Below are 14,611 nucleotides of genomic sequence, written 5' to 3'. Positions count from 1 at the left end.
CTCATCTTTACTGTCGGTTTTCTTTCCCAGTATACACCTTGAATCTCAACAGAAATCCATTTGGAAGAGTCACAGAGCGACCATATACCTTGATTCCCCATTTTGTTGATGGCTTGCTTGGGAGATATTGTTTGAAGGATAGCCTACCTTTAAATTTAACCATACTTTCATCTATAGAAAGTAAAGTGCTCTCCAGGCTCATAGTTGTCTAGATATGTTTTAGAAACAAAATCTATCAAGGGCCTTATTTTGAACAGTGGATCATATCCAGGATTACCCTTTGACACCTGATTACTATTATCATTGAAATGCAAAAAAAGACTTGATTAGTTGATAATGGTCTCTAGAAAATATTTTGGAAAATGCGGAGTTTTTGTCAGCCAAAAGCCGTCTTCTTGAAAATATGATCTTCTTCGTTTGGCTTATGAATGAGTCCCATTGAAATTTGCGTTGCTACAAAAGCTTTCATGTCCCTTTCATCGATTTTCTTTTAGTTTGGTGTAGTCTAGAACGTTTTGGGAATGTCAGTTGTTACATCACAACACATTGTAAAGAATAAAATAAATTTTTGTCTGTTCAGCTACATATTTATAGATTGCTTCAGGAAAGAAATTTATGAAATGATTCAGTTGGTGTTAGGTTTTCAAATTTGACCTTAGGTGTATCACAAAGTGTAAAATTTTAGGTATTTTGTCTAATACTATGTTAGAACCTATTTTGAATTTCATCCCACAAGGTAGCATTGTTTTTTGTTGAGATTTAGGCCTAGATGCTCTAGGCTATTTTCATCTAATGGACCATCTATATCACTTTCAGAAGGAAAAGTCTACATTGTTATCACCTTTTTCAAAATCTGAGTCTTCATTACCATGATTCAAATATTCATTAATCTCATCATCGGTTATTTGTTTTGTTCCATTATTAAACAGGATAACCTCAACAGGCTAGAAATTTGTAAAAACTATTGTCCCTGACTAGCCTAACATACCTAACAATCATCAGCCTTTTTGTTGTAAGATATTTCACTACAGTAACACAACACTTTTTAATGTTTTAATGTTGAAACACTTACTTGCATTAAAATATTAAGCAATAAAAAAACTAAACAATATGAATACAATAAATCAAACAAATAACCAAACATAACCAATGTTTAATGTTAGTAAACACGCTCCAAAAAGCAGCAGACGCGATCACCGAACAACTGCCCAACATCGTCATGTGACTAGTCTAGTTCAAATATTTGCCGCGCGGCTGTAGCACTTTTACAGAAGGCAGTGAATATAGGCGTTTTACTCACTTGGGACTATAGTCGACCTTACACAGCCAACGGAGAAGTTTTTCTGCTGCCGTGGACTAAAGTCGATTTACGCGGCGAACGGAAAAAACGGTGAGTCGACTATTGTCGATTTACGCGGCGAAAAGGTTAAAGTAGTCCACAAGCAAAGATGCCAATGATGTTGCAAATAACTTTAGATGTAACATTCAGTTTTAGGGATAATGCTGTACAACTACTGAACAGTTAGCTAGCTAGTTTATTGTGTAGAATATACAATCTAAAGTTTGCTGAATTAAAGTAGTCCACAAGCAAAGATGCCAATGGTGTTGCAAATAATTCTTTGTTTAAAGCTTGTTATTGATGATGGAAGGTTTGAAAGGATAACAGGATTTCGGACATTTGCCATCGTTATACCTTTTATAACAAAACTAGCTGTTACCCGTGGATTCGCACGCAATCTTTAGAACCGAAGTCCTTATATTACTTAGTAAAAGCACTTATGATGTAAAGTGATGGTAGTAGGGATACATCAAGTAGATATTATTTAAGTTCATGGTGAATATTATCAGAGTTTAGTTTAATTAATGTATCATGTTTTGCACATGGAAGAGCATTTCTGGTTCACATTAATTAATTATATTTGCAATGTCACAGCTGAGCCTGCATTATTATTTTGATCAATAAAATACAAATACACAGGTCGCGGAAAAAGCGTCCTGTCCTACTTCGGTCAAAAGCGTCTAATTTCTAGCCTTTATCACATATTTCAGGTCTAATATATTTCCAGTACCATAGTAGAGTTTGCCTTGTCCTGACGAAGAAAAAAAAATATACTTACGTAGGACCGAGAAGCCTACTTCGGTTAAAAAGTGCCTACTTCAGATTGTTTAAATTCACTTACTACGAGGGCCATCCGTAAAGTAGTACCCGTTTCCGCCGTGTGAGGCGCTGACGATGCGAGTAGCCGCCGGTCAAGGTCAGATTGCTTCAGTGGCTTGTCTGCCTTCTCTGTTACAAGTTCTGTGACGCTAGCATTGCCTGTGTTGTTTCTGTGGCAGTTCTTAATGTTTAAAAAAATTGAAAATGCCTCCAGTTGTGAAGTGAGGGCTGTAATAAAATTTCTCAACGCAAGAAACGTTCGACCTTGTGATATTCATCGCCAATTAAAGGAAGTGTATGGAGACAATGTGATGGAAGAGTCATCTGTTCGGCGCTGGTGTCGTAATTTCAACTTGGGGAGGGGGAACACACACGACGATGAGCGTTCAGGGAGACCATCTGTCATTACAGATCAACTGCTGAGGTCAGTAGACGAATTCGTGAGAAATGATCGGCGCGTCACAATTGATGACATCTGTGAACATTTCCCTAATGTTTCTCGAACAATTGTTCATGAAATTGTCAAAGACCATCTGCATTATTCAAAAATTTGTGCAAGGTGGGTCCCTCGCATGCTTACAGATGAGCACAAAACCAAGCGTATGGCTGCTGCATTCACATTTTTGGAACGTTATTCTGATGAAGCAGACACGTTCTTGAATCGCATAGTTACTGCTGATAAAACGTGGGTTTGTTATGCTTCACCTGAGAGTAAACGACAGCCAATGGAGTGGCATCATACTCATTCACCAAAGAAACCAAAAACATTCAAGACTGTTCTGTCCACCAGGAAACTTATGGCAACCATTTTCTGGGATCGACGTGGTGTACTGCTTATTGATTTTATGGCCCGTGGAGACACTATTAACGCTAATGCGTATTGTGAAACATTAAAGAAATTACGGCGGGCAATACAAAATCGACAGAGAGGTCTATTGTCTGATGGCGTCATTCTCCTCCATGACAATGCCAGGCCTCATGCAGTGGGGATAACACAACTGCAGCAATTCAATTAGGAAATTTTCGACCATCCACCGTATAGCCCGGACTTGGCCCCTTCAGATTTTCATCTCTTTACAAAACTTAAAGAGTTTTTGGCGGGAAAAAGATTTGACAGCGATGAAGAACTTAAAGAAGGCGTGACTACGTATTTCAATCGGCTGGCGGCGGAGGAATATGACGCTGGAATACAAAAATTCGTCACATGTTATGACAAATGCTTAAATTTGCTTGGAGATTATGTGGAGAAGTAGTTTAAGGTATGCTCTTTTCAATAAAAATGTTTATATTTGTTAATATTTACTTCTGTGTCTTTATTTCACAAACGGGTACTACTTTCCGGATGGCCCTCGTATATCACATTTCAGCTTGCAATATTTTCTCGATCAAATTCTAGATAGTTCGATTATTCAGTTCTCCGAAATCTACTTTTTTCAAAATCGTCTACTATCGCTTCTGTAATCTATTTTCAGTTTAAAATATTTCCAGGGACATGGTTTTTTGTGTTGTTGTCCTGATGAAGAAAATATACACATACTACGTAGGACCTATTACGGTCTAGGGAGAAGTCCTACCCATTAAATCCTTATTAGGGTTACGCAACATTCAAAAATAAAAGTTTTTTGTTACGTTGAGGCATGTTAGTATTCATTTTTCTGTTTTCCCATAAGCCGTTGTTAAAATGCCATATCACAATGTCAAGGAAGCCCACCAGTTTAAAGCAGCATATGTGAAAACATTCATAACTTTGTTAATTAAGGTTGGTTTTATAACAGTGTTTAAATAATATATAAAATGCAGTAGATGATTTAAATTCATCACTGGCGCAATCTGGAGTAAAATTTTGATACTAACCTTCTATTTACTATCTGCATTACATATTTGATCAAGCAATGTTTACTTAATATTTGATTGAACTTAAATGTAAACAGATGTTTCAGTCAGTCGACATAAAACTGAAGGTGTGAACAGCTGTTTAGTGCCAGTTTAATTTGGATTATGAAACGTAAAAAGTACATTTTTTCTGAATTTCAAAATATTTCAGGTAACTTTACTTATACTTTACTTCATATAAACCTTCCTCTTGAATCACTCTATCTATTAAAAAAAAACCGTATCAAAATCCGTGCGTAGTTTTAAAGATTTAAGCATACAAAGGGACATAGGGACAGAGAAAGGGACTTTGTTTTATACTATGTAGTGATAATTGTCACCACAAGTTTATCGTTGAGGCATGGCCATCTGGTCAAACTATTATTTTTAACTCTTGAAGTATAACTTAAAGCTGTCTCGTTGGCAGAGTATTTTGATATTTATAGCATTAATTTAATTTTACTTTGTTTATATGGTTATACATATATAATCTAAAAAAGTATATTACATACCTATTTTTATTATATATTTTAATATATCAGTTTTATTAAAAATAATTCAAGGAATACTTATGTTTGTAATCGTAACAGTTGCATGTACTTTGTGTGGCATCTTTATAAACAAAGATTTTAACCCTTGCAGTGGCAGTCAGAATTGTCCTGAGTGGAAGCTGATTTTTGCCTTTGTACAGAGGTTCACTGAATTATTTATAAATTACACATAATATGCTGCAACTCTAAAATATTGTACATTTTTGTAATCTGTATATTCCACAGATTATGAATCTGGAATTAAACAAATTATTTAATTTACAAAATATAATTAATAGTAACAGTTTTAAATTGAGGGGAAATTCCTGTTTTTAAGTAATAATAAGTATAAGTAATAAAAAATAGTAAACTGTTTTTCAAATCAATTTCAGTATATTTAAAAGTATTGAAATTTATTTGTTTATTTGTTTAAAATGCTTCCAAAGAAAGATTTGTTTTTTTAATGCACATGTTATTTATCATGTTGATTGTAACTGAAAAACTTCAAAATTACTGAACATGTTGACTTTTATTTAAAATTTTTGTAGAAAACCTTAAATTATATAACTTTTTTAAGTATAAAACAAAGAGGTTCATGAGTTAATATGATGTTTGAATTGTTACTATATTAAAAAATAAAACATAAATAAACTGCAACTAAAAATAAGTTGTGTTTTTAGCTCAAAAAAATGCTGAAAAGTAGAAACTTCAATAGGTATAAAGGTTGAGTTTAGCTTCAGTTCATACACAAAATTTACATTGAATTAACCCTTCCCACCATAGCTACGTATGTGTAGAAAATTCAACAGATCATGAGAATTTTCAAAACAACCTTATTATAATTTCAAGATATACATTTTGTAGTAAATTTTCTGTATACGAGGTGTGTCCAAAAAGTATCTGACCTTGATGTTGGCATGAACTGACGTTACTCGGCGGCAACGGCAATCTGGTCCCCTTCAAAGTACTCCCCTCCACAAGCCACTACCTTATTCCAACACTCCTCCCACTTCCGGAAACACTCCTTAAATTCATTTTGCGGAATGGCTAACAGGTCCTTCGTCGCATTTTGTTTTATTTGCTCAACATCGGCAAATCTTTTTCCTTTCAAAGGAATTTTTAATTTAGAAAATAGCCAGAAGGCACAAGGAGCTATGTCAGGACTGTAGGGAGGCTGTTGTAGTTGGTTGATGTCGTGTTTGACCAAAAAACGCTGAATAAGATTTGAGGAATGAGCTGGTGCGTTGTCGTGGTGCAGGATCCCGCCACGGCTTGTCCACAGTTCAGGTCGTTTTCTTCGCACTGCATCTCGTAGCCGCCTTAGGATCTCAAGATAATACTCCTTATTCACTGTCTGGCCTCTTGGAGCATATTCGTGATGAACAACACCGTCCTGGTAAAAAAAAAAAACTGTCAGCATTGTCTTGACATTGCTTCGACTTTGTCTTGCTTTTTTCAGCCGTTTCAGCTCTTTGCAAGTTTTCTACTGTGAAGGTTGAGCCTTTGTTTCAGGGTCATAGCCATAAACCCATGACTCATCACCAGTAATAACTTTTTTAAATAGCCCTGGGTCACTTTTTATCAAATCCAGGTTGTCCTGTGCGATTTAGTCGACAGTTCTTTTGGTCTTCTGTCAGCAGCCGAGGAACAAATTTTGCTGAAACACGGTTAATTTTTAAATCTTCATGTAAAATGTTACAAACTGACGATTTTGGTATTCCTAAATCTTCCAGCTCTCAGACAGTCAATCGACGGTTTTCATTAATTGCTGCACGAACAAGTTCAACATTTTCAGCGTTTCTGGCCGTTGAAGGCCTGCCAGATCGGTCATCTCTCTCCACTGATATGCGGCCATTTTTAAACTGCCTAAACCACTCTTTTGTTTGTGTATCGCCTATAGACACGTCACCATAAACTTTCCGTATCATAGTAATCGTCTCTGATGCTGAATGCCCAAGTTTTTGGCAAAATTTAATGCAAATGCACTGCTCAACAAGCTCAGTCATATTGAAATGCGACGCACACACACGGCAGTACTGTACGGAACAGAGCGCTGTGACTCACTGAGTGACCGGATTGTATTCAATGCCTAATAAGGGAAGGAGTAGGCTCACCCCTCCCCTCCAATAACCGGTTCAAGCCAGTTGGTTATGCCACGGCCGCCTACTGGTCGGCTGCCGGATACTTTTTGGACAGACCTCGTATATATATATATATATATATATATATATATATATGTTGTATGTTTTTAACCAAAAAAGTGCTTACAAATATAAAAATTGACATATTTTATAATTGTTTTGCAAGTATTTAGAAAGTCTTAATTGATTTTTTTATTCTAAAATCTACTGCAATCATGGAAATTTGTACTTTACAAGTCATTCTAGATCTAAAGTAGTTGATAAAGTATGAAAAACCATTATATATACAAATTATATTGTTTACAAAAAATTATTGTTTACATAAAATTCAATAAAACTGTAAATATATATGTGACAACTGAAAAAACAAACTACCATGTTGGTCAATACATATATATTTCATATATATTTCACACTTCAGATTATGACATAATTACATCATAATAAAAGAAATTGATTTATTGCTATTTTACTGTCACCAAACAATAAACAATGTGAATTGACTCAGAGTTTTTGCATTGGGTGATGCAACAACCTACAGATTGGTTGCTTTTGAAACAGCTGTCACCATGATTGATGACCGATAATGATTACAAAAAATGCAACAAATAATAACTCCTATGGGATATTTCAAGGTTGCTGAGTTTAGTCAATTAAAGTGGTAAACTGCTGTAAATCTTTACTACAAATTATTTTACTTTACGTAGCCAAATAAAGAACGGTTAGTTATGTTTTATATACGAAAATGAAAGTTCAGAAAGGATCTCTCTTTATTGCATCTGGAGTTTACCTCTCCAGCTAAAGAATGCCAGAGCAAAAATGCATTTTTAATTTATTATATTAATTTTTGTTGAGTTTATTTAAGAATATAAACATTGATGACCATTCCACCAATAACATTAATATTAACATCAATATTATCTGTTTAATATATTTTATAGATTGTTACTTGTCTGAATATACATTAATCTCATTGGTTGAATATCAGATATTGCAGACTATTTACTATCAATATATACATAAATCATTATGAAAATCTGTATTTATATGTATTTTTTCTTGGAGAAGTTTTATATGCTATGCCTATTGATGTAACTTGCTAACAGGCGGCACTGCAAAAGATAAAAGTTTTCAAAGTGCCTGCACACTATAAACTGCAATTACGAGACACTTATGTATATTAAATATAGTAACAGTATTTGAGGGCACTAAGTTATGATGTAAATTTGTCTTTAAAATAAATTTCTTGTTGAACTTAAAGTTTGAGTGTTAGACCACTTTATAATAAAGTACATTTACATGTACAATGGCTATAAACATATACTTTTGACAGAATTTCTTGATTGTGGCAACAAGGCAAACTCTATATCGGCATTGGAGATATAATTCACTTCCAAAAGTGCTCATTATACACGGGCAAAGTTTATGAAAAGCGTGCAATGCTGCGGGAAACAGCTAGTTCAATATAATAAATTATAAAAATAAATGCAGACTTGTATAATTTTTTTATACAAACAAAGACCAAACACAAGACAACACACAAACAAACACAAAGATCACAACTAAATCATAAAATCAACTAAATATCACAAATAAGTTACAAAACCACAATATATTGTCACACAGTGTTTCTTTATTGGCAAAAAGCACAATATCTAGATGCTTTTCACATAATATAATCACCAAGCAATATATATTTACAGAGTGCTCAAAAGTTAAAAAAAGCCCAAAAACAATGGATGACTGATGATCAAGTTAATTTGTGGAGAAAATATAGCACAAATCACTGTCATTAAGGACATCTTAATAGACCTTACTTTTTTAATTCAAAATCTTTACTTTGCTCTCCTGATATTGAACACCAATGTGAAAAATAACAAAAAATTTGGTTTTAGATTTGTATAAAATGTTGAGTGTGCAAATTTTCAGATAAGTAACTCAATTTAAATTCCTGTTTGTGTAAGTTTTTTCACAACAAAACTATTAACCTTATTTACAAGAGAATTATGTTAGTTTGAAATATTCTTAGTGAAATAAACTTAGATGTGCGGTTAATTTATTGTCAGATGTGAATATTTAACCTGTGACAGAACTCTGTGCGATTTGTGAGTGTACAATTGTGCATTTGATGAGATAATGAAAACACCCCTTCTATATTGTGTAGTCCAGGTGTCTCTGATGTCGAAACAATGCAGAACAGTTAGTTTTCAGCTTCTTCACTATCAACTTTATTTGGATCTCTTCAGATAAACATAACTCCAGATTTTAGGAGTCAAGTCTGTGACAGCGTTGATTTCAGAGGTTGCACTAAGCGGAAGATCAACTGGAGTTAAACTCAACATTCACATTGAATCAAACTTTCCAACCATAGCTACGTTATGTGTTGACTCTCCACAAATTTACTAAACACCAAAAATGGATGTCAAATAACATAATATGTTATATATTATTATATGGTCTAAGTTAATTAAATAACATTATAATACTGTCATAAACATCATGTACGGGTATAATATATTGGTTAAATTGTACCAAATGTGTTGTGTAGGTCGAATGAGCAGCAGTCAAGATGACTTAGATGATGATACAAGCTCGTATTCACCAACGGCAGGTAAGCAGCACTCCTTCACTGATGACGAGTATGCTTCTGACATCGGAATGTAGTTTTATTACATTCTTAGGTTGATTATTCAATCTTGGGTGTCTAACTGCTTTAGTTGATAAAGCATCTGTTTCATGATTTTAAAATGTAAAATGAATTATGTTTCAATAGTAAAACATATTCAAATTCAATTAATATATCTACTGTTAATCGTTCCAAAAGAACTAATTTGTTTTATTATTATATATCCTTTTATTTAATAAGTAAACAAAGGTGAAAGCTATTAATATTTTTCAATTGTAAATAGCCATTCATAATACATAAATTAAAAAATAAAATATTGTCTGAAAACCTAAATCCAGGATTGAATTAGTTAGCCTGCTTTAGTTGTGGGTTTCTGAATTTTTAATTGTTAATATTTATATTTCAGCATGCAGAGCTCTGTAGACTAATATTGATTAATTTGTAGTTGTACTTAAAATATTTTTCCATTGTAGAAAGACTGTTTGTTGTGTTTTACAACTAGTTCGTTTACATGTATTTTCAGAAGAGGAGGTGTTCATGAATTTTGATATTGAAATTGGATAATGTATTTTTATACTGTAGCATATTCTTCTGTATTGTATATTCTTCTAAAGTGATACATGTTTTAATAACTAAACTGAATTAAACAATCTGTTAACTCATTATTGAAAACTCCAAGAGATCTCCAAAACAAATAATGTGTTAACACTTGGATGCTAAGTATATGAGCACAGAATGTTTTATAAATGAAAAAAAAATTGTAATGATATAATTTTGACTACATATGCATAGAAATTTTACTATTTAGAAACAAGGGATGTTTTTCAATAAAATAAGTTTAGATAAGTACCTTTTAGGTATAGTATTTTAAATATGAATTTTCCAATATATTTTTCAAATTCTAATTGGACTGTTTGATTGGGAGTAGGCCATTTACCAGCTATACTCTCTCATTCACAAGCCATAAATTTCAGACCTGGTACTATCTCTTTCACAGGCCGTAAAGTTCAGATCTTGTAGTATCTCATTCATAAGCCCTAAAGTTCAGACCTGATACTATCTTATTATCACTTTGTCTTGCACATGAATCTCGAGCTGGGCGGTAAGCACTTTTAATGTGATTACTACATACTAAACAGAGTAAGATACTCTTAACTCTTTTCACCAGTGGAATGTTTCTTTGCAGAAGGTTTAGATAAGCTGGATTAGCTATGAAATGGTCTGAAAAAATGGTGGAAAACATGTTGAAAAATAGCTTAAGGTGTGATCTTTAATATAAAAATAAAATTAACTTAAAATAATCTCTGTGTTATATTTTAAAGCAGTATTTATTGAACGTGCCTCATAACATTTTTATAAACTTTTAATTTTTAAAGGTTATTCTTTGTTGCTACATGTCACTAACTGCAACTGAATTCTTATAATGTTGGTAGTTTTGAACAAGTGGATGCTATTTACCTGGCTGTTTTATTCTGTGCCTTGGGTACAATAGAACGCCCATAAGCATAAATGAGTTTCAAAAACTCCCATAATCTGTGCTATTCATGTTTTATTATTTATAGTTTTTATTTGGTTAGAGATCTATCAGAAAACAAAGAATCCCAAAACTGATCCAAACTCTCAATAGAAATAAACAGTTAGACAATTACAGGCCCTTCTCACATAAATGTAATTTGTAAAGGTGTTTAAAAGAAATTAACTTTTCCTAAACTGTTAATTTCAATAATTTATAATGTTCAAAACTGCACAAAGAAAAAGAAGACAAACACACACACAGAGACCACAAAACAAACAGTGTTCTCAAATAAAAAGGAATTATTGAATCCTAAATTGCTGGTAAACAATCAAAATGGTAATGCAACACACAAAGTGCTAATAAGTACATCGTCATATTGCTTGTGTATGTGGAAAACACCTATAGGTGACTTACATTGTATGTTAAAAAGGCATAAAGTGATAAAGGACCATTCTGTCAGCTCCTTAAAATCTATTAATAAACTATTCATTTTTGGTACCCTCTTTATTTAGCATCTGAGTATTAACCAATTCTGAGACCTTTCTAGTTTCCTCTTCTTTTAATCAAATCTTTGCATTTTACTAAACTATTACATATAAAAAGTAAACACACAAAATTCATCCCCTTTAAAGAAATATTTTCATATTTATATACATGTTTTTCATGTACAAGTACAATTTGTTTTATATACGATGGACTTATGTAATCCAAAGATCTGATTTGTTTGATCTGAACTGAACACTTCTATTTTGAGTTTATAGATTTTTTTAAGTTAAATAAGTGTACTTAGTTATTGATAGGATTTATCTATTCCTCTACTGATTCTTTATGGTTTTTTTATATAAAGAATTAACCCACTTACTTTTTGTAGTCCAACTACAATATATTGTTGTTACCATATTTATTTAGAGATAAGAGTTTGTATCGTATTAAATTTAGTCTGCACTACTTATGGTTATATATTTGTTGATTGTAAACTCATAAAACATAAATATTTAATTAACAAGTCAAATTTATTAGTGTTATATTTGTAATTTATGTATGTTTGTGTTGTACTATATCAATGTAAAAGTGATTGTTGAGGACTTCTAAGAATTAATTGCTTACCTTTAAATATAGTGGAAAATATTAATGCGGTTTGAAATAAGTAATTTCTACATAGTTTGGAAGCATTAGCAATTGATTTATAAAAACCCTTGATTATTCAGAAATAATTACTTGTGGTAGGTGGTATTATATGAAGATTAAACTTAGATTACAAATCTAATGTTTCTAAACATAAAGTTTTTATTACAGTGTAGTAATATTATTTATACAGTCTATGAATAAAATTAGATCTGTTAATGCTGTGCAATAATTCAATTTAAATTGTCAACACTGTTATGTGAATTTCAATTTGTGGTCTATCATAATCTATTTTTTTACTTGCTTGATCACTCTTATGAGGTATAAAAACTAGTCACCACATACATTTTTGTATTCATTTTCATTACACTCTCAATTGAATAAATTGCTATTTTACACTTACAATAGAATCCTATTAAGTTGGACTCCTTCAACTCCTGATCAGTTGGATCTCCGGACAACCTGACTTTGCATAGCGTCCTAATTATTTTCAGTAATGAATAGCTTGTGATGCATACACACTTTTCCTTCTCGACCCAATGCCACTATCACAGGCAGCTTACAATCACATTATTTCATTCTGTACAAAATCATTGGTCTGTTGATATCAGTCACATAAAAAATTGGTTGAAGACAGGCAATGAAGGATGTTACTGCGCAGCTACTGATTAATAGATTGTTAAGGCTTATTTAAATAAAAATGCTGAAAACAGTGGAAACTAGAAAATAAGGATGAGAAAAACCCTGAAAAGTTAGGGGTTTGAAAAAGTTTGAAAGATGCAACGTATTTATTGGGTGATTTGATGGCAGAAAGATACTGACAACCAAGCTCTTCATGTTTCAAAGGATGTGTTTTTGTACGAAGTATGTAAATGGTACTCAACGCAACAAAACCTTACAAGTCCCTTACACAAAAAGTACATGTTAGGTTACAAAATATATATACTTGTTTTTTTATATTATGATTTCTAAATATTCCTTAAGTCCAATTGCTGTAATAAAGAAAATCATATTACAAGTATATGTTCTTTTTTGTATTTTGCTACTCAGATTTTTGTTAAGTAACCTGTGGTCCAACTTAATGGGATTCTACTAAAGAAAAAATTTAATTATAATTTAAATAAACCTACATGTTGTATTAAATTTACATAGTATAAATATAAGGTATATACTAATAATTTGTACATATTATCAAATGGGGTTATAAAAAATCCCCCATCTTAAATCTTTATTACAACACATTTATACTTTTGACATCGTTATCTAAATGTACTCTAATGTATGTCCTGCTATTATCTTTGATTTATAATGTAGCAGCTACAACTTTGATAGATGAAAAACAAAACAGTTTTTACAGTTTTATCCTTTTTTTAATTTTCCTAAAATAAACAAAAACCGTGTTCTTTTATTAAATTGGATATATGTTTTAATTCCTGCTTTATCTAATCCAACTTGGACGTTCAAATTTATCATGATGTTTTATTGATAATAGGTGTAGGTATAATTTTAACACAGTATATAATAAAAATGTTCTCGTTTTTTAAAACAACATATTTATTTTATTTAGGATATTTAGTAAAAGTTATTTTGTGATCAATATGATTTGTAAAAATAATATCCACATAGCTACAATGATTGATTTATCTTTCTATGGCCTGAAGTATCCAGAATCACTTTACACAATCATGTTATAATTATAATATTATGACTATCTTTATTGGTCCACTTGTGTATGCTCTAATATTGATAGTATCAAAATGGAAAGCAGTGACAGTTACAAACAAGCTGGGTAGACAATCATAAATAAATTTATTAATTGATTTGAAACACAGCGATAATTGTCATTTGTTAAGTTACTGCAAGGGAAGCAGTGACAGTTATAACCGAGCTGGGTAGACAATCATAGTTAAATTTATTAATTGATTTGAAACATAGCTATAATTGTCATTTGTTAAGTTACTGCAAGGGAAGCAGTGACAGTTATAACCGAGCTGGGTAGACAATCATAAGTAAATTTATTAATTGATTTGAAATACAGCGATAATTGTCATTTGTTAAGTTACTGCAAGGGAAGCAGTGATAGTTATAACCAAGCTGGGTAGACAATCATAGGTAAATTTATTACTTTATTTGAAACATAGCTATAATTGTTATTTGTTAAGTTACTGCAAGGGAAGTGTAATTCAATATTGCATCATTTGTTTGTACTACGCCATACCACACATCTTCTTGAAACATTGTCTCTCAGTCCAATTGATCCTTTACAATCAACAGTACAGTTTTGAAGTGTTAATATTTTAACAGACTAAGTAACGTACTTGACTTCCACTTGACTTGAGTGTTTCATATCTCCACAGTTTGATTAAATTAATTAGATTGTTGAATATATTCTTATTGATTTGTTTCAGCATTATAGTATCTTTAATTTGTAATTTTATTGCATAACAATAAAAGAGCTGCAGTCTATTAATATGTGCACAGATCCATTGCATGTGGTATGCAAACATCCTATGGTGGTATTATGGCCATATTATGGCATATGTTGACCAGTGTCCCAACACCACTTTACTATATCACTTGAGTGTGAGCTCAGGCTCGGTAGATGGAAAGTGATTGTTGTAGTGCATGAGTTTACCAGTGTCC

The 14,611-nt window shown here is 32.1% G+C and overlaps 1 protein-coding gene across 5 annotated transcripts in view; it reads left to right on the top strand.

Annotated features, from left to right (window-relative positions):
• The window catches only part of LOC124357483 (stromal interaction molecule homolog), an 87,175-nt gene that overhangs the window by 41,567 nt on the left and 30,997 nt on the right, over positions 1–14,611 (top strand). For all 5 annotated transcript variants that reach the window (XM_046809322.1, XM_046809323.1, XM_046809321.1 and 2 more), the window contains exon 10: positions 9,250–9,312. In XM_046809322.1, the coding sequence (XP_046665278.1) occupies positions 9,250–9,312 (63 nt within the window). The remainder of the gene's footprint in view (positions 1–9,249; positions 9,313–14,611) is intronic.

The sequence above is a fragment of the Homalodisca vitripennis genome, chromosome 3 (genome assembly GCF_021130785.1).
Source record: "Homalodisca vitripennis isolate AUS2020 chromosome 3, UT_GWSS_2.1, whole genome shotgun sequence".
Lineage (NCBI taxonomy): Eukaryota > Metazoa > Arthropoda > Insecta > Hemiptera > Cicadellidae > Homalodisca > Homalodisca vitripennis.
The sequence above is the reverse complement of the archived record's forward strand: the minus strand, read 5'-3'. Positions and strand labels throughout refer to the sequence as shown.